General features: G+C 46.3%; 1 protein-coding gene across 2 annotated transcripts in view; it reads right to left on the reverse strand.

The window, feature by feature from the left end:
- The window catches only part of SMG1 (SMG1 nonsense mediated mRNA decay associated PI3K related kinase), a 1,401,298-nt gene that overhangs the window by 594,274 nt on the left and 782,294 nt on the right, over positions 1 to 24,730 (reverse strand). For both annotated transcript variants that reach the window (XM_069210224.1, XM_069210223.1), the window contains one exon: positions 20,799 to 21,019. In XM_069210224.1, the coding sequence (XP_069066325.1) occupies positions 20,799 to 21,019 (221 nt within the window). The remainder of the gene's footprint in view (positions 1 to 20,798; positions 21,020 to 24,730) is intronic.

Consider the following 24,730-nt stretch of genomic DNA (forward strand, 5'->3'; position numbering starts at 1 on the left):
ATTGCAGATTGTGTGTGCTGATGGGGAGAAAAAGGAAAAATCGACATGACATTCCCCTCAGGATGCCATGCACACAAAATACTGCCTGTGGGCATAGGTAAGTCACCCCTCTAGCAGGCCTTAAAGCCCTAAGGCAGGGTGCACTATACCACAGGTGAGGGCATAGCTGCATGAGCAATATGCCCCTACAGTGTCTAAGTCCATTCTTAGACATTTTAAGTGGTGTGGCCATGTTAAGTATATGGTCTGGGACTATGTCAAAACAAACTCCACAGTTCCATAATGGCTACACTGAATACTGGGAAGTTTGGTATCAAACTTCTCAGAATAATAAACCCATGATGATGCCAACGTTGGATTTATTAAAACATGCGCACAGAGGGCCTCTTAGAGATGCCCCCTGTATTTTACCCAAAACTTCAGTGCAGGTCTGACGGGTCTGTGGCAGCCTGCCACTGAGAGACGAGTTTCTGACACCCTGGAGTGAGAGCATTTGTGCTCCCTGAGGAAAGAAACAAAGCCTGCACTGGGTGGAAGTGCTTCACACCTCCCCCTGCAGGAACTGTAACACCTAGCAGTGAGCCTCAAGGGCTCAGGCCTCGTCTTACAATGCCCCAGGACACACCAGCTAGTGGAGATGCCAGCCCCCCCGGGACACAGCCCCCACTTTTGGCAGCAAGTCTGGGGAGATAATGAGAAAATCAAGGAGGAGTCACCTCCTCAGCCAGGTCCAACCCTAAGGTGACCAGAGCTGACATGACCCCTCCCCCCCTCCTTGGAAAATCCTCCATCTTGCTTTTGGAGGATTTAGCCCAATAGGATTAGGGATGTCCCCACCCCAAAGGGAGGAGAGGCACAAGGAGGGTGTAGCCACCCTCTAGGGCAGTAGCCACAGGCTACTGCCCTGTGACCCTAACACACCCCTAAATTCAGTATTTAGGGGCGACCCTGAACCCTGGATTTCTGATTCCGGACTACATAGCTGAAAAACCCCACAGAGAAAAAGGAAGACGACAACTGCTTTGGCCCCAGCCCTTCCGGCCTGTCTCCAACTTCAGAGAACCTGCACCAGCGACGCATCCTGTGGGCCCAGCGACCTCTGCCGACTCAGAGGACTGCCCTGCACCTACAAAGGATCAAGAACTCCTGTGGACAGCAGACCTGTCCAACTAAAGAAAGAAGAAACCATCTTTAAAGGAACTCTCAGTCCAGAAACGTGAGTCCCCACCACTCTACCCCCGACACCCCTGGCCCGTGTCCAGAGAAACCAACCACCCAGAGAGGATTCCCAGGCGACTCCAACGATGTGTCCATTGTGAGCTGACCTCCCTGCACACCCACGATGACGTCTGCAGAGGGAATGGAGAAGCACTGCACCCGCAGCCCCCAGGCCCGTGAGAAACCGACCACCGGTGCAGCAGTGACCAGCAGGCTGCCCTTGCCCATTCAGTGGCTGGCCCGAGAAGGCCTCCTGTGCCCTGCCTGCAACATCTGAGTGACCCCGGCTCCATCAATTGATTCCTAATACAAACCCAACACCCTGTTTGCCGTCCCTGTGCCGCTGATAGTGTGTTTTGTGTGCCTACTTGGGACCCCCGTGCTCTACTAAGCTCCCCTTGTCTGCTCCCAGAGGACACGCATACTTACCTGAAAGCAGACCGCAACCAGAGCACCCTCTGTCTCCATGGGTGCCCAAGTTATTTGGGCTCCTCTTTGACCTCTGCACCTGATCGGCCCTGTGTTGCTGGTGCTGGGTGTTTGTGGTTGACTTGAACCCCCAACGGTGGGCTACCTATGCCCCACAGACTGAACTTGTAAGTGCTTTACTTACCACATTAACCTAACTGTACTTACCTCCCCCAGGAACTGTTGAATTTTGCACTGTGTCCACTTCTAAGATAGCTTTTTGCTATTTTATGAAAAACTGAGTACATTACTGTTTTGGTTCAAAGTTCTAACTATACCTATACCAAGTACATTACATTTAATGTACTTACCTGGAATTTGAATCTTGTGGTTCTAAAATAAATTAAGAAAAGAGTATTTTTCTATATAAAAAACCTATTGGCCTTCGGTTAAGTCACTGAGTGTGTGTTCTCACTTACTGCTTGTGTGTACAACAAATGCTTAACACTACCCTCTGATAAGCCTAACTACTCGACCACACTACCACAAACAGAGCATTAGTATTATCTATTATTGTCTCTGTCAAACCTCTTGGGGAACCCCTGGACTCTGTGCCCTCTACATCTCTTTTTGATATAGTATATACAGAGCCAGCTTCCTACACTCTGACACCCCAAAGTTTGCCTTTTGCTTCCTTCACCCCTCTCAACTTATTTATGTGTTTTTATTCAAGTAACCCCGGCTATTCCTGCCATCCTTTACAATACGCCTGTGCCACCATTGCATCTACGCCTTTTTCTTTCCTTTCTGTTTTAGGACTAGCAGCTGCGATTTGGAACGCCATCTTGGAACGGTAAACTAAAACAAAATGGTCACTGGTTGATGAAGCATGCACATACTTAGATTACACCACCCTGGGGCCACAGTAGCAGCATTATGTACAGTAACCCTCCCCTGCCACCAACCCTCCCTTTTTTTCAAGCGCCATGAGACCCTCACGGGTGAGTAGCTCGCTCTATAAATTCTTCTGATTGATTGATTGATTGATGCATGACTATTCATTATGGCGTTTCTTTTGTCGATGCCTTTACAGATTAGATGACTAGCATTTTTTCCTTCTCTGAAACAGAACAGCATCTGCAAGAAGCAGTGGCAAACCCAAATGACAGGTAAAGCAACTCAATGGTGAGACCTACTGCCTTTGCTAGTGCTTGTTTACAGTCACTGTTATGTTTATTTTTAACATTTATATAGCACTATTCTCGCCACCACCAAGTGGGAGCCGAAACAAAAAAATAAAATAAAAAAAAAGCCACAAAAACGAAAGCACCAGAATAAAATAAATCAAAATAAAACTACATACTGCTAGAGCCCAGCACACACAATCATCAGAAAGTGAGAACCTGATCACCAACCCTCAAATTCAGGAAAGGCTAAAAAGAAAAAGAATTAATGTACTAACCAACTCACCAATGACCCTCAGATTGATGGTCCCACCTATCCAATTCATTGCCTGCATGTTAAACAGACATCAATGCCTTCTTGCCTAATGGTGTCTTTCTTTGTAGTCAAACGCAGCAGCTTAACCACCTGGTACTGCGATCTGTTAGCCCTGCCCTTCTCTAGTTTTTTTGATTTTATTAATGCACTTAGCGAATGCTTGACATATGAATCCCAATAAAGAAATATGGAAACACATAATATAAACTAACACTGTAACAGGGAAGGAGAGGGGTCTATTTACCACTAGGGATGGGGGAACAATGGATGTTAGATGCAATATCTCAAGGAGTTTTTTGAAACACAGTCCTATGCGAATTAAGGTCCTTAGGTGATCTTTTGATACCAGATTTTTTCCCAATGCCATGACCATTTTCAGTGTGTGGAGCCTGTTAATCTCACTCTTTCAATCAGTTATTCCTGGTGAATTCCTGTCACCCTCCTGGTTACAATGGTTCACACACAGCTACCAGACCAGTCTTCATGTCTAAATCACTAGTCATATTTCTTACATTGACCTGTATGCCCTTTATGTCTTTGTAGAAACTTCTAAAACAAACCCTTTTCGAATAAAACTCTGCCTCTGACAGGAAATTGTTCTAAAAGTGTGTCCACATGTTTCCAAGCACCTGTCAAATGCAAAAGCATGTTTATTAGTGGGCATGCAAAGGTTTGGGAAACGACATATGTACAGCCATGGTCAAACACAACTTTAGAAAATATGGAAATTTAGAATATGGAAACAAAGTACATTACTGATTTTCCCCAGGCGTCAGACTGGATCCGGAGATTTTTTCTTCAAGCGATACCCTTGCACGTCAGTAGGTGGCATCGGTCGACTTCGTGGGCGTCATAGTCGCCGTGATGACGTCGGGAGTAGTACATAGATGCCGCCTCAGCACAGTGACGTCAGTTTCTTTTAAGGACTTTCCATGCCAAAGCGCAGAGCCGCTAAGAACACTGAGATTGGTGCACAAGAGCTAAGAACCTGAAGAGGGAATCCCTGTCCGTAGAAATCAGTTCGCAAGCGGGGAGGATCGGTGGGTCGGTAAGGAATTTGCAACTAGAATATGTCTCTACCAGATATTTCATTACCGAAGATAAGTAACTTGTACATCTGACAGAGACTTCTAGTTGCAGATTCCTCACTTTAGAATAGATACCCAACCAATGCCATCTTTGGAGGTGGGCTGCGAACCAAGAGCATCCTAGAAAGTCCTGCAGGACTGAACAACCAAAGTAGCCGTCCCGACGGACTTGCCGGTCCAGGCAGTAATGTTTAGCAAACATGTGGAGGGATGCCCACGTAGCTGCCTGGCAGATATACAGGACAGGAACTCTGCGTGCTAACGCAGTGGAAGCAGCAGTTGCTCTGGTAGTATGAGCACGCAAGACCTCAAAGGGTTGCTTCTTGGCCAAAGAGTAGCACATCTTGATGCAAAGAAGTACCTATCGAGAGATGGTACTTTTTTGCAACGCCTTCCCTTTCTACACACCCACATACCCGACAAAGTTGACCGTCCACCCGGAAATCTTTAGTATGATTTAGATAGAACGCCAATGCTCTTTTTGGGTGCCGATGGAGAAGTCTCTCCTTCTGATGAGAAGGATGTGAGGGTGCGTAAAAAGTAGGCAAGGTGATAGACTGGGCTACATGAAAAGGCGTAACAACCTTGGGAAGGAAGGAAGCCTTAGTGTGTAACCCCACTTAGTCAGGGTGCACAGACAAGAATGAAGGCTTGGAAGAGAGAGCTTGAAGCTCAGTCACTCTGCGAGCAGAAGTGATGGCAAAAAGAAAGACAGTTTTGAAAGTGAGGAGCAGTGATTTGCAATTGTGCATTGGCTCGAAGGGAGTACACATTAAGTAACTAAGGACAAGATTGAGGTCCCACTGAAGAATGATAAATGAAGTGGGAGGAAATAAATGGGAGAGACCTTTAAGGAATCTAATCACAATAGGAGATTTAAAGAGTGAGGGCTGATCAGGTGGCCTAAGATAGGCCGATAAATACACTCTAAGGATGGCCAAAGCAGAGCCCTGCTGGGCCAAAGAATGAATGAACAAAAGAACCTCAGATAGAGGAGCAGAGAGGGGATCAACAGATTTGTTGGTACACCATGCCACAAATTTATGTCAACAACAGGCGTATACTGCTTTGGTGGAGGGACGCCTGGCTGCCAAGATAACATAGCAGACTTCGGGTGTAAGCTCAAAAGCGGTCAACTGCCGTCGCTCAATCTTCACGCATGAAGGCAGAGATTGGACAGGTGTGGGGAGAAAACCGTCCCCAGCTGCTGAGACAGAAGATCTGCCCGAAGAGGCAGCCTGAGTGCAGGATCGATGGCCATACTCAATAGCTCTGGATACCATACTCTCCGTGCCCAGTCCGGAGCCACAAAGATAACTTGGGACTGGTCATTCCTGATTTTCTTGAGAACTCTGGGCAGAAGTGGTATAGGTGTTTAGGAGGGCAGAGTTCCACTCGAGACGAAAAGCCTCTCAGAGCGAGTGCCGCCTTGGAAACTCCAATGCACAAAACAGCTGACATTGCGCATTCTCTGCGGAGGCCAACAGATCTAACCAAGGCTCTGCCCACTGCTGAAAGAGACCTTGCGCCACCTCCGGATGGAGATGCCATTCATGTCGGCTGTGCATCGGTGGCTGAGTTCGTCCGCTCTGGCGTTGAAAGAACCTGCCAGATGTTGAACCACCAGAGTAATGCCCTGATGTTCCAGCCATGTCCAGAGGCGTTAGTGCCTCCTGACAAAGGGTTCAGGACCCTACCCCGCCCTGTTTGTTGCTGTATCACATGGCGGTAGTATTGTCCGTGAACACTTGCACAACTTTCCCTTCGAGAGAGGGAAGAAATGCTTTCAATGCAAGCCTGATCACCTGGAGCTCCAGAAGATTGACATGGAGCCCAGAGGCCTCTGATCTCTGCCTCTCCCATGTGGCCTGCCCAACCCAGATGCAAAGCATCTGTCACTATGGATAGACGTGGCTGGGGAAGGGAGAGGGATCTGCCGTGGACCCAACGCGGATTTGAAAGCCACCACTGCAGGTCTTTTGCAGTCCCCTCCGAGATCTGGACCATGTCGGAGAGATTTCCCTGATGCTGCGCCCACTGGAATTTCAAGCCTCAGTGCAGAGCCCGCATATGACATCTGGCATGTGTCACTATCAGGATGCTGGAGGCAATGAGGCCCAGCAGTCTCAGAGTCAGTCTCACCGAAACCCAAGACAGGGGCTGAAAGATTGGAATCATAGCCTGAATATCTTGGACTCGCTTTTCGGGAAGATAAGTCCGAAACTGCCCTGTGTCCAGAAAAGCTCAGATGAAAGGGAGCATCTGAGAGGGAGTCAGGTGTGACTTCGGCACATTGATAGTGAACCCCAGCGTGTGCAGGAGGCTCGCCATAGTCTGGAGGTGGGAGATGACTTTCTGGGGCGAGTCCGCCTTCAACAGCCAGTCGTTGAGGTAGGGGAAGACTGAGACCCCTAACCTGCGCAGATGAACTGCAACCACCGCAATCACTTTCGTGAACACCCGAGGGGCGCTGGTAAGGCCGAAGGGGAGCACAGTAAACTGATAGTGCTCGTGACCTACCAAGAATCGCAGGTAACGTCTGTGGGCAAGGAAGATGGGCATGTGGAAATAAGCGTCCTGCAAGTCCAACGCTAACATCCACTCTCCTGGGTCTAAGGCAGACAGGACCTGAGCCAGGGTGAGCAATTTTAATTTCTCCTTCTTGAGGAAGTAGTTAAGGTCCCGAAGATCTAGGATAGGACGTAAGCCCTTGTCCTTTTTCGGCACCAGAAAGTAGCAGGAATAAAAACCACGACCTACGTCTGGCACAGGGTCCTTCTCTATCGCTCCTTTGGCCAAGAGAGCCGTGACTTCCTGGCGGAGAAGTGCCAAATGATCCTTCAGAAGTTGGCTGATTGAAGGAGGCATGGCTGGTGGGGCAGATTCGAAGGGGAGGGAATAACCCTTTCAAACTATCTGCAAAACCCACCTGTCCGTAGTGATGGATTCCCAGTGGCGCAGGTGATGGCGGATTCTGTGCCAACTGGAATGGAGTGAGGGGGCGAACTAGGAGGGTTTGCAGGCTGCAGCGGGGGCAGGGGTGGACTGGGCAGACCTCTGGTTCCCTGTCCCACGCCCCCGTGGGATTACACGTCCCCGGCCAGGCAGTGGCTGAACAGCATGGGTGGCACGGTGGCTGGGTGGGGGAGGGAAAGGGGCGAAAAGCAGACTGTTGGGGGGCGAGGGGCAGCGGAAAGGCCAAGGGACCGAGCCGTAGCCCGGGAGTCGTCGAATCTCTCCAAGGACGAGTCCTCCTGGTCTCCAAAGAGATGGGAGCCATCAAAAGGCATGTCCATAAGAGACTGTTGGACATCCCCCGAAAAACCGGAAGTACGCAACCAGGCGTGTCGTGTCAAGGCCACAGATGTAGCAACCGATCTGCCTAGAGAGTCAGTCGTGCCCAGCCCACTTTGGATCGTGAACTTCGCCACAGCTCTCCAAACGTTGACAGCTTTGGAGAGGATAGCACGGGCCTCCTCCAGTATCTGCAGCAGAACTTGTGTGACCGTATCCCACAGAGAGTGGGTATAGCGACCCAAAAGGCATGTGGTGTTGACAAACTGCAACGCGAGACTGGAGGAAGAAAACATCTTCCCAAATTGTTCAAGCCTTTCAGATTCCCTATCCGGGGGTGTGGGAGGGAATACGCCTGAGGAAGAGGAAGACTGGATGACAAGACTCTCAGGCGTGGGGTGTTGGGACAGGAATTTAGGGTTGTTAGGGGTGGGCCGATGGCGGCATGCGATAGTCCTGTTTACAGGATCCCCTGTGTTGGGTTTGGACCAAGTACCCAAAAGGACATCGGTGAGAGCTTCACTGAATGACAAAAGGGACTCAGATGTGGAAGCCCCTGGCTGAAGCATCTCCGTCAGGAGATTGGACCTGACCTGAACAGTAGTTAGCTCAAGGCCAAGGACCTCAGCGCCCTACTGACCACCATAGCATAAGTCGCCCCATCCACCGTAGCCACAGTTGGAGACAGCATGCCAGCGTCTGGAGAAGTGCCCAGTCCACTGGCCTCGCCCAATTCCTGTGTCTAGTCCAAAGATGGGTCATCCTGGTATTCAGGAGGGTCCAGGAACCCCTCCAAACCTTCCCCAATAAGGAAACGGGTCCAAATTCGACCTGGGGTGAGTAGGCCCCATCGCCGTTCTGACTCCAAGTCGTCTGGGATAAGGATCGGGTCGACATCTATGGTGGACACCACCAAAGTCGGGAGCATGAACAATCGAACTGGGGAAGATCTCAGTGGTACGACCGGCGTTGGTGCGAATCCGGAGGAGACCTCGATGGCCAGAGCCTAAGGCCCCTCGACCGAACCCCTTGGGCCCGAAGGCGCTGTATCGGGGTCGGTCCGCCCAAAAATGTGGCGCATGGCCTCATAAAGCTCCTTTAATTGGGTAGGGGTTGCTCTGGCTCCCTGAAATTCAGGGAAGCACGGAGTGGACCCAGAAGTAGGCTCTGAAGACGGAGGCCTCGAGCGACGACGAGCCTCCTGCGTCGCATCAGCCGAGCGACGGGGTGAATTCGAAGGACGAAGGGACCTCTTCGACAACGACTTCTCACCTCTGCCCGAAGACTTGGAGAAAGAAGAATGGTGGTAGCTCCGCGAACGGTCTTGAGACTGTCCCCTCGAGCGAGACCAGGACCTACACGCAGTCGAGCGCCGGGCCGCCATGAGTTTGAGGGACTGATTACCTCAAGGCCTTCTGGTGCATGGCCCAGCACTCAGAGCACGAATTCGGGTTGTGGTCCTCTCCAAGCGCCACAGACACACCGATGCGGATCCGTCACCGACATCCTGCGGTGACAGTCCTCCCACAGCTTGAAACCAGTCTTCGGGGACATCTCGATGCACCAAAAACTCATGAAAAAACCTCAGCAATACGGTCAAAGTCAGTCAAAAAGAGACCAGCGATGCTCTCTCCGGATCGGAAAGAAAAAAACTGACATCACAGCACTGAGGCGGTGTCTATGTTCATCATGGTGACTACTACGCCAACAACGCCCGCGGAGTCGACCAATGCCACCTACCAACGCGCAAGGGTATTGCTAAAAAAAATAATCTCCGGATCCAGTCTGACGCCTGGGGGAAAATTCTATGGTAAGGAATCTGCAACTAGAAGTCTCTATCAGACGGAGCATGTTAATCTAAAGTTTACGCTGTTGTTAAACCAAGTTGTCTCGACTGTTAAAGAAGTGTACAGTTCCTGCTACAAGAGGTCTCACATGAATGATTTCATTAAGCACAGCCCCTTTGAACAGGCACTCTGAGAAGCTTGCCCTCAGCACAAACTTGTCCCTGCCCCAAAAATATTATGGCTCTTTGAAATAAGTTTCTATCAGACATGGTAGCAGCTTCCTACAGGCAGGCTTCTCAGGAGATAGGTGCAAACTAGCTCTGAAAACTGATGCAACCAGTGCTGGAGACGAATGCTTGAGGCACAAGTTCAGGATAGAGATTGATACAATTATCTGAGTAGGGAAATCCTTAATTCAGCGGGCAGGAAAATTCTTCTTTCCTTTATCACATCCAAACAGTTTATTTCTACATGGTCTAAAGCATGGTGTATAATGTGGCTGTCAGTTTATACTGGTTGAGATTTATAAGCCAATAATAGTTTTAAAAAAAAAACAACAAAAAATAGAAAAAAAGTGCCTCTCAAGCCAAGAAATTACATAAGTGAAGTATGTTTGCTTCAAGGACTGTGTATTCAATTTATCTCTTAATTCCAGGAATTTGAAATCTAAGATAGTGAAAGGTGGTCTGCAGCGTGCAGAGCTTACCTCCATCTCAAACCCAAAGGTACTCCAGGTCTTCACAGTTGAAACGCCTAAGTTTCAAGGAAACCCACACTCTCAAGCAACGTTTTGCCTGATGACCAATACCAATAAAGGAGGATGCTACTAATAAAAACATTTACTCATTGTCATCTGTGTCAAGCCCATAGATACCTCAATCCACCATGATCTTTATGCAGTAGCCATTTAAAGTGGCTGATGTACAGTAGAAAACTTACAAAGTGTGTAAGTATGATTCCAGACAAAAGCATGTATGTTATTGGAAAGTACAAGAAAGCAGCGTTTCCCAAACTGTTGGTGGGTCACAAGCGGATTTTTGGTGGGCCACTATAGCCCAAACAATGAATAAATAAAGGTGCCTTTAAATACTGTATTTATCTTGTCACATAAACTGCGCTTCGAAGACAGAGGGGAAATGCCAAGTTGTGTCTTCTGACACATTGCTGCTTATTTGTATAAAATGGGGGTTGATAATTGCAAACTCCTCACTTTGCGGTCAGAGAAAGAAAGTAAAGTGAATTATGTGGCAATCCTGCTGGAGAAAAGGGAGTAAAAAAAGGCTGTCATTCCTTTTAACACACAACAAAATGTAGATACTTGTAATTTAACTGTCACATTTAGCAGTTAGGAAAGCAAAAATGAAGCACCTTTTTGTAATTTTGAAGTGTGATGGTAACAATGATTTTAATTGGATAAAAGAACAAGTTATTTACCTTCAGTAACGCCTTATCTGGTAGAGACAGACTAGCCGCAGATTCCTTACCTTAGAATTCTCACCAGGCGCCAGACTGGATCCAGAAAAAACATTTCAGCAGTACCTCTGCATGTTGGTAGAGGGTGCCGTGCGACTCCGTATGGACGTCGTCCACTGGATAATGATGTTGACGGAGTCCATATAATCCCTCCTCTGCCGTGCTGACGACAGTTTCTTCAGTCACCAAAACCCACGAAAATGTGGAGCCACCATAGAAACTGGCAATGGACCAGTGTGCCAACAAGAGAGAGAGATGGAATTTTGAATTACAAGTACTAAATCGAAATGCATGGTAAGATAGTACCAAGAAAGGGATACTGAGGTAAGAAAATAGTTTGCAGACCAGGGAGGATGGCGGGTCGGTAAGGAATCTGTACCTAGTTTATGGCCCTACCAGATAAGGCGTTACTAGAAGTAAGTAACTTGTTCATCTGAGAGAGTCAACTAGCTGCAGATTCATTGACTTAGAATTAGATGCCTAAGCAATATTAACCCAGGAGGTGAATCTGAAAATATCCTACTCCATTCTCACACAGAAGCAACTGGTCTAACTGAAGCCGGAGCAGATCAGTCACAAGAGAGACAAAGGTGAGAAGGAACATTCGTCTCGCTAGAAAAATAGTGGAAAGACCCACAAAACATGCTAAGAAGACATGGAATGCCATGGAAGAGCAGCACATGACAATGAAAAATGAATCTGTTGTAGACAACAAGCAATAGGAAAAAAATGTATAGCTCTAAGATAGGAGCTGTACCGATAAAAGGCTGAGGACTAAGGTGCAAGACCACAGCAAAAGTCACTGAGATTGTTGGGATGTAACACCTAACAAGAGGGATCCACAGAGGACATGTAAAAAGGAGGAGCGATGCATGCATGCTGCTTCAACCAGGATGTGTAGGCAAAACCAGCAAAAAGCAAAAAACTCCACGCTGGTAGGGAAAGTGACTCGAAAGAGTGCACTCCACCAGGAACACCAAAGGAGGAGTTGTAGAGAGGTGCGACAGACCTGTAATACACAAAGAAAGGGCTGACAGGGGACACAAAAAGGAATGCCATATGCACAACGTGTGGGAGAAATGAAGAGATCTGAACAGAGATATGCCAAAACACCCACATGCACACTTATAGATGTACTGACATAAATGTGTTTGTGCATAGGTATCTAAAGATATGTATAGAGCCTAGCTAGACACAGTTGTAGATATAAATATAAAGATGTAGACCTATGGAAATATAGAATGAAAAGGGCTGAGCAAACAGTAACAAAATAAAAGAGGGGAGCGAGAGAAAAATCACACCCCTCAAGGAAGAAAAAAGCCGCCAAGCAGGAAAATCATTGCTAGCAAACAAAAATCTAACAGAGGCAGGTAGAACAACCAGCTGATAGAAAAAACAGAAACTTCGCAGAATATGAAACAAGATCAACACCAGGAAGAAAATTGCCATAGGAGAACCGAGAAGATGCCAACCATAGAAAGGCCAGGATAATGGCTATGATTAGCCCATCAGACAGAAAAAGTCGCTGAAAGAAACGGCCCAAGGAAAAAGGGGAAGATGCCCAGTAGGACTAAACCTGCCTAAAAAAAAGCAGTCCAATATGCGGACCGAACAATAAAATATCCTGAAGGGTAAGGTTAAGTTGACGTCTCCTCCCAGAATGGGATTTGAACACTGGACCTGCAGTGGTCTGCAAGGTCAAATGCAAGTGTCTATACCAGAGGCTACAGCAGTAAGTAACAAAACAAAATGTGGCTAGAGAGGAATAATGGCAGACAAAAGGAGGAGACATGACTACCTTTGAGTAGCAGCCATAGAAATGATTGAGCAAGTGCTAGGACTCGAATCCTACACATTAAATGCTGGAACATAGCGGTAAAAGGAGGACCAAGGTCACAGATAAGAAGAAAGACTCAAGGAGGGAAAAAACCCAAAGGGATAGGGACGGAAACAACCTGGGAGGGCAAGGTTAACATTCTTGAATACAGACAAACACCCATATGCAGATGGATGAAACCCAGAACCTACACAGCAGGGCAGGGGGAAGAAAAGTTAGCACTCTGACATCATGGTAAAACAGAGGCAGCAAAGAAGAATATGGTCAGAAGGAGAACTACGACATCCATAAAGAAGAATAAGACTGTAGCACATGGCCGGACAAAAAGCATGTGGACCAGTGCACAAGCAGGATATAGCAGTTCATGAGAAAAGTAGAATACGGAATAGAAACCAGTCCACTATAAGGATGACAGAATGTGCCCTCTGTATGTAAGAAAACAAGTAGAGAAAGGACGTAATAAGAAAGAAGAGGGGCACTTCCAATCGAAGATGTACCAAAAACCCTAAGGGGATCAAAATCACTGAATGTACCAGCAGAGTACTCACTTATACAAGGAACTATATAGTAACTTCTCCCAAAAGAAGCATTTAACAAGGTCCCTGTAGTGAATAGTTAAACATAAAAGTATGGCTAAAAGCCTACACTAACTGCTCCGAAGAGCAGGGAACTGAAAACGACTCACACGAGGAAAAACCCTGTAGAGAGCAAATCCCCGAAACAGGCATGTCAAGTAAAGATTCCTGCACAGCTTCCGAAAAAGTGGGATGCACGCAACCATAACTTCCAACATTGGAGACTAAGCTTGGCAGCTTGCTGACCATTCTGTACCAAGGGAATCAGAATATTCTAATACGTGGGAGAAGTGAGCAAGGACACAAGAAATATTGATCGAACATAGGACAAAGCTAGATAAAGTGAAAATACACTTCCCAGAAACATCAAGCTGACTGGCCTCTTGCTCTGGAGAGACAGGAGGGTCATGAATAATACTGTGCAGCCAAAACAGACTGCACCACAAAGCTCTGAGCAGTCTGATGCCGACGGAAGCAAGATGGATCCTCGGGTTGGTCTGTGTCTATGTGAAATAGAGCATTCCATAGGGGGGCCAGATACTGGCTGGGGCCAAACCCCCAAGAGTGCATTGTAACGAGTCTCACAATAAGGAAGGACAGGCTCTACAGAAGACTGGTCAGAATGTAGGACATCAAGTAAAGGATCCGCTGACAATTGAACAGTAGGAAGTTGTAGGTTCAACACCTTTGAAACACGCTTTAACGTATCTGCTAGGGCAGAACTTGCCTCTGTAGCCAACCCATGGAGTGACAGGAGGCTGGAGGCCAGTGAAGAGTCCAGGCCACGAGCGTTGTCTAATTCAAATAACCAATCTGATTGTGTATTTGGAATGGTGTCAGAAAGGGGAGGTCGATAATCCAAACCCTGCCCTTCAGATTGGGGAACTGAAGGGTGGGCTTCAGAAGACTTAAGGCAAGAACTGGAGATAGCAGACTCCATCTGCGCAGCTCCCGGCGTCGGGATCGATGTCGACTGACATCGTGAGAGTGAGACCTTGGCGTCTGAAGGTGCATCGGTCAACTTCAGTGAGACAACATTCGGAGAGTCTAGGAAAGTTGACGGCACTACCACCAGAGTCGGCAAAGCAGAACTCAACAACAACAATATAGCCAGCAGAGAAGAGTCAGGCCGTGGAAGTCATAGAAAGCTGTGCACTGGTGCCGAACCAACTCAGGAAACCAAATTAGGGGGCCCAATGGTCACCGAGGGCAAACCCGCCAGTGAAGACCCGGTCAAGGCACTCTCCTCCTCCTCCTTGGGGCTCGAAGGTGCTCCAGGGGAAGGTGTAGGCCCAAAAATGGTGTGCATGGATGTGTCCTAGTTCTGCACCTGTGCCAGAGTCGCCGGGGTGCCAGGAAAAAACAGGAGGCACAGGGCAGATTCCTGCACTGACTCATCCTCAGAAGAATGAGAAGAGCTGCGTGGAGGCGGTGAAACCGGAGGATGGTTCAACTTCGATCGCAGAAGACATTTACCTTGAGATTTCGATGAAGCCACATACAAACAGTTCCTGGAGCATTAGCATGGACAGGCCTTGGATGGAGAAGGACTCCGACACCTATGGAAGTCCAGTGAAGACCGCAACAACCGCGCCACCAGGAGCTTCATCCACCACTCCCTCAATGCTATCAGCTTCAAATGTTGACAGGCTTCAAAATCCTCAGAGTCATGGTGGGCGCCTTAGCACCACAAACAGACAGAATGGGGGACCGTGACAGAGATCTGTCGTGCACATAACCCACAAGGCTTGAAGCCAGAAGGCATGCACACTGTTCCAACAGACAGATAACTTCTGCAAAAAAGGGACCAAAAAAATGGCCAGAGGAACCCGCTTCTCCAGATCCACATTGCAGCGCGCAAAAAAAGAAAATGACGTCAGAGCCTCTGAGGAGGGATTATATGGACTTCGTCGATGTCATATGCAGTGGGTGACATCAATATGGAGTCGCACAGCGCCCTCTACTGACGCACCGAGGTACTGCTGAAATCTTTTCCCCCCCTGATTCAGTCTGGCACCTGGGGAGAATTCTAGGGTAAGGAATCTGCAGCTAGTTGTCTATCAGATACAAATCAAGGCACTCAACATGGTAATGCACAAATGATAAATAGTCACTGAAATCCTATTTCCACACATTACTATTTGGCCATTTCATTAGAAAATGGGCTGTCTGTAAATGGTAGTGTGTTACCACACAATACATTCATTAAATTAAACAAACTACCTGCCTAATGTCCATTAAATCTGGGCGGGTCATGAACGCTTGACATTCTAAAAATTGCATTATGGTTCTAAAACATTTGGGAAGCACTGCAATAGAGTACTGGCAGAATACACATCTCTCATAACCGATTTAAGTGTGCAGGACAACAGGAATCTAACTTCACCAATGCTCGACTCAGACCAGGTTACTGAATTCTATGAATTTGCTACAAATTTCCTTTTTTAAATAAAAGCTGATAGATTAAATGTTCTCTTCATTTCACTACAGTGGATTTGTTCCTGAAATGATAATGAACTGTAATTACACAGATTTAAAAATACTTGTATCAATGTCCCCTTCGGTACTTACTAAAGCTGTACTCTTGGCAGCTGCACAGGGAACCAGCAGTTAAGGCAAGTTACTTACAGACTGACAAACCAATTTCGAAATTAAGACATACATCTTTAAAATGAATATATTTGCCTGGTCCTAGCCAGAAGCCTAAAGCTCCAGCAGAGATCCGGGTAGTAAGACGGACAAAACATTTAATCACAGTGGTGTTCAGGGACATTTTCCTATTATTCCAATGCATATACAAGTAGTATAGCTATTTGGGAAGCCCGGTACCCTACAGGGTTTAGGACACTATCAAATTTCTGGTAGACTTTAAGGTAGTGTAAGGAATTCTAAAGATGGATAACTTACAATTCTTGTATACGTATATATATATATTTTTTTTTTAAATCCAACATCGGCTTGCCCATATAAGCTGTCAGAGCAGGGGAATGTGCTTTAAGGTGCAGGTACCAGCGCATACTGCATTCGCATCTGCTGAACAGCTACATCAATCTTAAGTAGGCAGAGTAAGATGTTTCCAGAGGTCACTGAGGCTCCAGAGCAGTTCTTACATAATTTATCTTCAGGAACAATATGGTATCAGCAAACATTTCTCAGCTGAGTAACTACCAAGTGCTGCTATTTTACTGCTCAGTAATTAAAGAGTGTCAGCAAAGTAGGAGTGATGGTGAAATCCGAAGTTCAAACAACTCATTCTCGAAACATTTTTTTATATCATTTTGAGTGCACTTTGTTAATTTTCCTATTTTTATCGGGGATGTGGGCAAAACAGTCATGAGACTCAGTTTTTCTTCTATGAGTGAAGGTATCTAGTAAGGCCTCTAAAAAATCTGTTAATTATTTGACATTAAAATGAGAATTTTGGGGCACCGTTTTTTGGAGAGTTAAAGCATCACATGTTTGGTTTACGTGTTCTTATTGAGGTTTTCACACAATTATACAGTCAACAGTCCCACTAGGACGGCAAAAGAAAATATAGCCTTTCCAATCCCCACTCACACACACTATCTCGCCTGACCCCATCCTGTGCAGAGATCCAAGTTATCCATTGCAACACTAGTTTTACAACAACTAGAAAATAAAAGAGTTCTGAAGAGAGCCCACCTAAATGGAATAGAGGCTGGTCAGAGTGCAGCATGTATTTCACAGAATTCAGTCATTGGTGTGCACCTTAGCTTTCCGTCTTTTTGTCCACCTTTTAAGGTTTTCTGTAAGTTCTCTCCTACTTTTGATCACAGTTATTCCCAAAATGTCCGGCACGCTACAGTTTGTCAGATGAACACAATCACCTCCTCTTCCAGTTCTGAAGTGTGCTCGAAGTCATGTCTGCTGCATCAATGGGTAGCCTTACAAGTTCAGTTGTAGTATTGCCCCCACTAATACTTCTTGGGGCAGCTCCTACAGGAAGAAGTCAGGGACATTCTGCTCAAACTTTCCCCTTTTGGTCATTTTAAAACAAACTGCCCCCTTTATGGATCTGCAAAAGCAGTAATGAAGTTTAATATTTTTACATGTATATTCCTTACTCTGTCCTTAGCACTGTTGGTGGTAAGCCCTTCATTTACAGATCAAAGCAGTGACATTTCCAGTCTGTGTTCCAGAATGGCATAAAACTATCGTATTTAGAACAGCACCATACTGGCCTGGCCAGGTGCTTTCACAGGGACACCAAGATGAAGGTGTGAAGACTCTTCGGACTCTTGTAGTTTGAGCAGTGGACCAGACACATCCCAGCACATCTGTAGGAAGCTGGCTCTGTATGTACTATATCAAAATGATATTTAGCGTACACTGAGTACAGGAGTTCCCCAGAGGCCAAACAGAGACTAAAGTAGATAATACTAATACTAATGCTCTTTTTGTGGGAGTGTGGTCGAACAGTTAGCCTTATCTGCTCATATAACAATGCCCTCATCTGTGGTATAGTGCATCCTTCCTTAGGGCTGTAAGACCTGCTAGAGGGGTGGCTTACCTATGCCACAGGCAGTGGGTGCCATCTCAACTGTCTTTTTCTCCCCACCAGCACACACAAGATGCAAAGGCAGTGTGCATGTGCTTGGTGAGGGCGTCCCCCGGGGTAACCTAATACATGCTGCAGTTCGTGGGGATGTTCCCTGGACACAGGGCCCTTGGTACCATGGGTTCCTTTTACAAGGGATTTAACTGTGTGCCATGGTTATGCCAATTGTGGAAAGAAAGGTACAGATTTCGGGAAAGAACACTGGTGCTGGGGACCTGGTTAGCAGGGTCCCAGCACACTTTCAATCTAAGTTAGCATCAATATCAAGCAAAAAGTGTGTGTGTGTGTTTTGGGGGGGGGGGGGAGATTGGGGGGGGGGGGGTAGTAACCATGCCAACAGTAGCATTTTGCAACAACATCTGAATGTATAACTTCCAGGTACTGGCTCAACCTGCCCATGTATTCAGTGTTCTAGAGTTTTAGCTGCTGTGGACCCAAAGTTCACTGTGTCAGCCTAACAAAAGGCAACTAATGCAGATGGTTATTGCTATAACAAAACTCTGATGACTGCAGACAGATAGCACACAAAGGCCGCACAGCCAGCAATCCTGCCCTATAACGTCTTATATCTGAAATTCAGAACAAGGCTCACATACCTCTTCGCAACCTCTGACACAGCACACTCACCATGGGCCATCGCCATCTTCAATCAATGAATCAATCAATCAGGGATTTGTAAAGCGCACTACTCACCTGTGATGGTCTCAAGGCACTGAGGGGGGGAGGGGGAGAAGGTGAGGAGGGGAGGGGGTAGAAGGAGAGGGGGGAGGTGCTGCTACTGCTGGAACAGCCAGGTCTTGAGAAGTTTCCTGAAGGTAAGGTCTTTTGGTCTGGCGCAGGTGGGTGGAAATAGTGTTCCAGGTTTTGGCAGCGAGGTGTGAGAATGATCTACCGCCGGTTGTAGTTCTGCGGACGCGTGGGACAGTTGCGAGGGCGAGGTTGGCGGAGCGGAGAGGACGGGTCAGTGTGTAGACGGAGTCTTGTCTGTTGAGGTATTCTGGTCGGGTGTTGTGCAGAGTTTTGTGAGCATGGGTGAGGAGTTTGAAGGTAATTCTCTTGTTGACTGGGAGCCTGTGCAGGTTTTTCAGGTGGTCTGTGGTGGCAGTGGCAGGGGATGTCCAGGATGAGGCGTGTGGAGGCATTCTGGATGCATTGCAGCCTCTTCTGGAGTTTGGCCATGGTTCCTGCGTAGAGGGCATTGCCGTAGTCCATTTTGCTGCTTACGAGGGCTTGGGTCACTGTTCTTCTGGTTTCGGTGGGTATCCATTTGTAGATCTTTCAGAGAATGCGGAGGGTGTTGAAGCAGGAGGAAGAGATGGCGTTGATTTGCTGGGTCACGGATGGTGAGGGGTCCAAGATGAATCCTAGGTTGCGTGTGTGGTCGGTGGGAGTCGGAGCGGTTCTGAGAATGGCAGGCCACCAGGAGTCACCCATGCGGAGGAGGTGGAGCCGAAGATGAGGACTTCCGTCTTGTCTGAATTGAGTTTGAGGCAGCTGCTCTTCATCCATTCAGCGATGGCCTTCATTCCTTCGTGAAGGTAGGCCTTGGCAGAGTCCTTGGTGAGGGAGAGGATCAGCTGGGTGTCGTCGGCGTATGAGATGATGTTGAGGTTGTTGGATCGGGCAATGTTAGCGAGCGGGGCCATGTAGACGTTGAAGAGGGTCGGGCTGAGGGATGAACCCTGGGGTACGCCACAGATGGTTTTGGTGGCCTCCAAGCGGAATGGGGAGGCAGACTCTCTGGGTTCTGCCAGTGAGAAAGGCGGTGACCCAGTCCGGGGCTCTTTCATGGATTCCAGCATTGCTGAGGCGTGAGCGTTGGGTGTGGCGGCAGACAGCGTCAAACGCGGCCGAGAGGTCCAGGAGGATGGGGGCTGCGGTTTTCCCGCTGTCCAGCATGGTTCTGATGTCGTCAGTGGCGGTGATGAGGAAGGTTTGGGTGCTGAGATTGCTGCGGAATCGGGACTGAGAAGGGTCCAGGGTGCAGGGTGCAGTTCACCTCGAAGAAGCAGCTTAGTTGTCTGTTGACGGCCTTCTCTACGACTTTTGCCGGGAAGGGGAGCAGGGAGATAGGCCAGGAGTTTTTGAGGTCCTTTGGGTCCGCCTTCGGTTTTTTGAAGAGGGCGTTGATCTTGGCGTGTTTCCAGCTCTCCGGGAAGGTGGTGGACTCGAAGGAGCTTTTGTTGATCTTCCGTAGTTGGGGTGCGGTGACAGAGCTTGCTTTGTTGAGGATGTGGTGAGGGCAGGGGTCAGATGGAGTGCCGGAGTGGATGGTGTTCAATATTTCAATGGTGTCGTCGTTGACGGAGGTTTAGGAGAGCAGGAGGTTGGGCGGAGGTGAATCTGTGGTGTTGGTGGCTGCCGGAGGGGGTGGGGTGATTGGGGGGGGGGGGTGGGAGAGCCAGGGGGGGGGTCTGGGTGCTGAAGCGGTCGTGGATGTCTGCAGTCCTGCGGTGGAAGTAGGAAGCTAGGGAGTCACAGAGGTCTTGGGATGGCGGGATGTCATTGATGTTGGAGCTAGGGTTGGAGAGTTCCTTCACGATGTTGAAGAGCTTCTTGTGGCTGTGTGCGTTGTTGTTGATTCGGTCCTTTGAAGGCGGTTATTTTGGCGGCTCAAATGAGTTGGTGGTGTCTTCGGATGGCGTTTTTGAAGGCTGTGTGGTTGTCCAGAGTTTGATCTTGGCGCCACTTTCTTTCGAGTCTTTGCCAGCTTTGCTTAGATCTTGAAAGCCCCTGCAAGCTATTCCATAGTTAGGGCCACCTACACACAGATCCTCCGAATGCACAGCATGTTCACAGGGAACAGGTGTCTTTCTCGCTCTCATACTCAGTTGAGCAGTTAACATTTGCATTTTTTTTTTTTTTTTTTTTACACACAGTGAGGAATTAAAACTATGGTTAAAGGGCAACAGTGCCATGACAATTGGTCTAGACTCCAAATCCATTCTACAATTTCCTGTAAATTACTGTCTCTCTAATCACATACACAAAATGTAATGAAAAGAATGCTTGAAAATAGTCTATAAATGTAGCCTCTACCTGTAACACCATTGTTGGATTTGCAGAGGACAATTTGTCTACAATTTTGCTGTAGCAGTCTTGCATCATTGCTTGGTCTTCATTTAAGCCACTGTTCAATTCATCCATGCTGCTTTCTTGAGAAGCTGGAGGACTTCCCACATCACAATCATCACCTTCCAACATCTCTTCTCCTTGAATACTTCCAAGCAAGGTTGGTATTGCTGAGGAGAGCTTGTTTCCTAGATGAAGATGAAAAAGTATAATTGGAGATTTCAAAATTTCAGAGGAATGCAAAAGTTGAGTTACACTGAGGAAATTACATTCAACCATTAATGAAAAAAGCAGTGAAACACACACAGGGAAATTTATAAGGCTGCAGCAAGTTTAATCCTGTGCAAAACAATTATTTTACTCTACTGGATATTATTAATTATATTAGAAATCCTTATTATGTGTGACACATGCTCGATTAGCTCTCCAATTACTTGCGTAAAGACTTTTGTACCCAGACACATAATTGACATCTGGAAGTGTGTTGGAATTGTGCTATTTTTATGCAGCACTGGAAAACATATGAATGGCACATAAAGCTGTAAAAGGCATATGGATATCTATTCTGCCTCCCCGCAACATGTAGAGATAAAAGGAATCTATTCTACCCCTCCCCCTGTTGTGGTACTATTAATAAACTACAGAATGACCTTTTTTGTTAAACTATCATCAATCTGTTGTAATGAGCACGTACAGCAAATAAAGTAATGAAGCAAAACACAGAACTGTCACTGAGATCTGCTAAACCATCCACTGCAACAAGGGAAAATTCTTATGGAAAAAGGATGTTAAGACTTAAGTAGCAATAGTGAACACACATGCAGACTAAAGGTTTTCTGAACTATCTGTTTGCATACCTTAAAGCTTGCATACACTGATCATGTAGCATATCTGGGAGGGTAGCACAAGTGGGTATCATATGAATAAATTCAGAAACATGTATAAACAAAGTGTATGAGTCATCTTTAACAGATAAGCAATAAAGGCTATTTCAAAGGGAGGAAGGTGGGTGGAGCAGAATTCAGATATGGAGAAGATAAGCCAGTAAATTTCTTCAAAGCTTGCCAGCTTGTTTCATGACCTCCGCAGGTAACGGTAAAGTTCCCGTGTTTCTGGTACTTGCTAACGTCAAACATCAGAGCTCTCCATGGGCCAGATGTAGCAAGGCATAAGCGCCTCGCAAACGGCGAAAAACGCCGTTTGCGAGGCGCTAATGCCTGTGCGCGATGCAGAAACACATTTTGCGAGTCGGAACCGACTCGCAAAATGTGTTTCCGACTTGCAAATAGGAAGGGGTGTTCCCTTCCTATTTGCAACTCGCACCGCGATGTAAGTTGATTTGTGACCGCAAAAGCGGTCACAAATCAACTCGCAGTTACCATCCACTTGAAGTGGATGGTAACTCATTCGCAAACGGGAAGGGGTCCCCATGGGACCCCTTCCCCTTTGTGAATGATCACAAAAATAATTTTTCAGAGCAGGCAGTGGTCCAATGGACCACTACCTGCCCTGAAAAATACCGAAACAAAAGGTTTCGGTTTATTTTTCAAAGTGCAGCTCGTTTTCCTTTAAGGAAAACGGGTTGCACTTTGAAAAAAAAAACCTGCTTTATTGAAAAGCAGTCGCAAACATGGAGGTCTGCTGACGACAGCAGGCCTCCATGTTTGCGAGTGCCCATAGTCGGTATGGGGCCGCAATTTGCGACCCACCTCATTAATATTAATGAGGTGGGTCATTGCGACCCCATACCGACTCGCAGAAGGTGTCTGAGACACCTTTCTGCATGTGGTTTTGCGAGTTGCAATTTGCGAGTCTCTATGACTCGCAAATTGCAACTCGCAAAACCATACTTACCTACATCTGGCCCCATATGCCTAAATTGTGCTGTGTTATTTCAATCAGAAAGCCTTAAAGTCTATGAAGAGTTTTTTAACTCAATCAATATACAAATCATTAAACACATTTTTTTTAAAAAAAATCTGTGCCACTGCTTTTTTTTTTTTTTTTTTTTTTTTTTTTTTAAGAAGACCAGTGTGGCTCAGCACCAAAGTAAATTCAACTCCCTCGAACAATAGAGAAAATGTAACCAAAAAAAAAATGAAAAAAAAAAAATGAAAAATCTTTTACTTTTTCTATTACTTTTTCTTTTATGGGTGGTTAACACAACCACGGTCAAAATATTCCAATTACACTGACCATATAGTTCCTGCGAGAAGAAAACTGCTGCAGTAGATGACAGTCTCTGGCTGAGCCACCAGAGAACATCTGCTGTGAAGTTTGTGGGACCAGCAACTGTTGCAATACAACGTTTACATTATTAATTTCGAGTTCCATCTGAACAAGAACTCATGAATAAAAAGATGTGAAAAAGCAAATCAACAACCTCTCTTGGCACCATTAAAAGGATATTTTTAGGAACTAAGCACATAAATCAGGCAATCCAGGGGGTCAAATATCTGCCCTCCTCTCACTGTAGAGGTTCCATCTTCGAATGCAAATTTGTCTGACACATACAGTGGACAATAACCCTCATTCTAGCCAAGTTTTTTTGATTACTTTGTGAGTAAACAAGTGAGCAGAAAAAAAAAAAAAAAAAAAAAAAAGAACATAACTATACTGATCTATTCACAAAAACAATGTTCATGCTTCCCAAAGAGAGCTGTGCCCTTCTTTCAAAGAGACAGTGTCTTGCATTTGAGATATCAATTTGATGGAGATCTTGGAAGATGTCCAGGACTTCTCTGATCAGCAAGAAAGCACAATGTCAGAGTTGACTGCGACCCTTTTCTTGCAGAAGCTTAATTTTAGACAACTTAAAAATTAGAACAATTCTGTTGTCTTCAGTTGTTTTCTGAACCACCTATAGTTAAGACTTGGCTCTTCGGTAAGGGTTCACAGCATTATATGGCCTAGACACGCAAGGATCTGCCTCTGCGTTTAAGACATTTAACATATCACTGGGTTATGAGTTCATTCTATGAAAGAGTTTTGCTGGCTGGTGAATGGAGGTGATGCATTCTCAAGTAGTTGCTTACACCTTCAAGGACTTTGTGGACAGTTCAGAGGGCAATATGGTCATGTTTGCAAAAGTTTATTAGGATTGCACATTTTCTTTTAGAGAACTAAGAAAGTGGTATGCTTTTTCTGAGCTTTCTGAGCTCAATGTGGAGATCAATCTGGAGAAGAGGAATCATTTTTAAGAGGCATGAGAGTTGCAAATGACCCACTGTGTTGACTAGTGGTCGAATGAGTCCTGTATCAAAAATAATTCCCAGGTTCCTTACTTTTGGAAAGGATACTGAGGGTAAAGGAGTGACAGGTAGAAGACACACATTTAGGTTAAGCTCGTCACCATCTGAATTTAAATATTTGCTTCACTGATGCAAAGGAAATCCTCCTCTGGCTGTAAATTCAAGTCATCTGCATATTTTTGGAAATTCATCTGTGTTTCCTCGAGGAGCAGCACCAGCTGACGTAGACAGAGGATGAAAAGCAAGCAACAGAGGTGATCCTTGGCATATGTTGCATGCCACCATAGGTAGATGATTCCATTAAAGAGTTTTGTTTGCTTTTTTTTTTTTTTTCTCTTAATATGAGGGTCAGAATCATTTCCTTTGGGCATAGAAACATTTATCAGTTTAGCGATATCAACAATAAGCAATACTAGGAATTGTTTGAAGTAGATATCTTGACATGGTTTAGAGGGTATGTTAGGAGCTTTTGCCTTGGTAACTGGTTTTAGTACCTCCTATGTCTGTAGCAGACTAAGAGGCATCACAGCTCCAGGCTTCATGGTCGTCTAGATGGAGGGTGTTGGCTTTTAAGCAATCTATTTTAGTTGTAGGACACTGAAATAACCATGAGCATTTACTCAGAAGTCTGATTTCATACAGGGCAAC

The sequence above is a fragment of the Pleurodeles waltl genome, chromosome 10 (assembly GCF_031143425.1).
Source record: "Pleurodeles waltl isolate 20211129_DDA chromosome 10, aPleWal1.hap1.20221129, whole genome shotgun sequence".
Classification (NCBI taxonomy): domain Eukaryota; kingdom Metazoa; phylum Chordata; class Amphibia; order Caudata; family Salamandridae; genus Pleurodeles; species Pleurodeles waltl.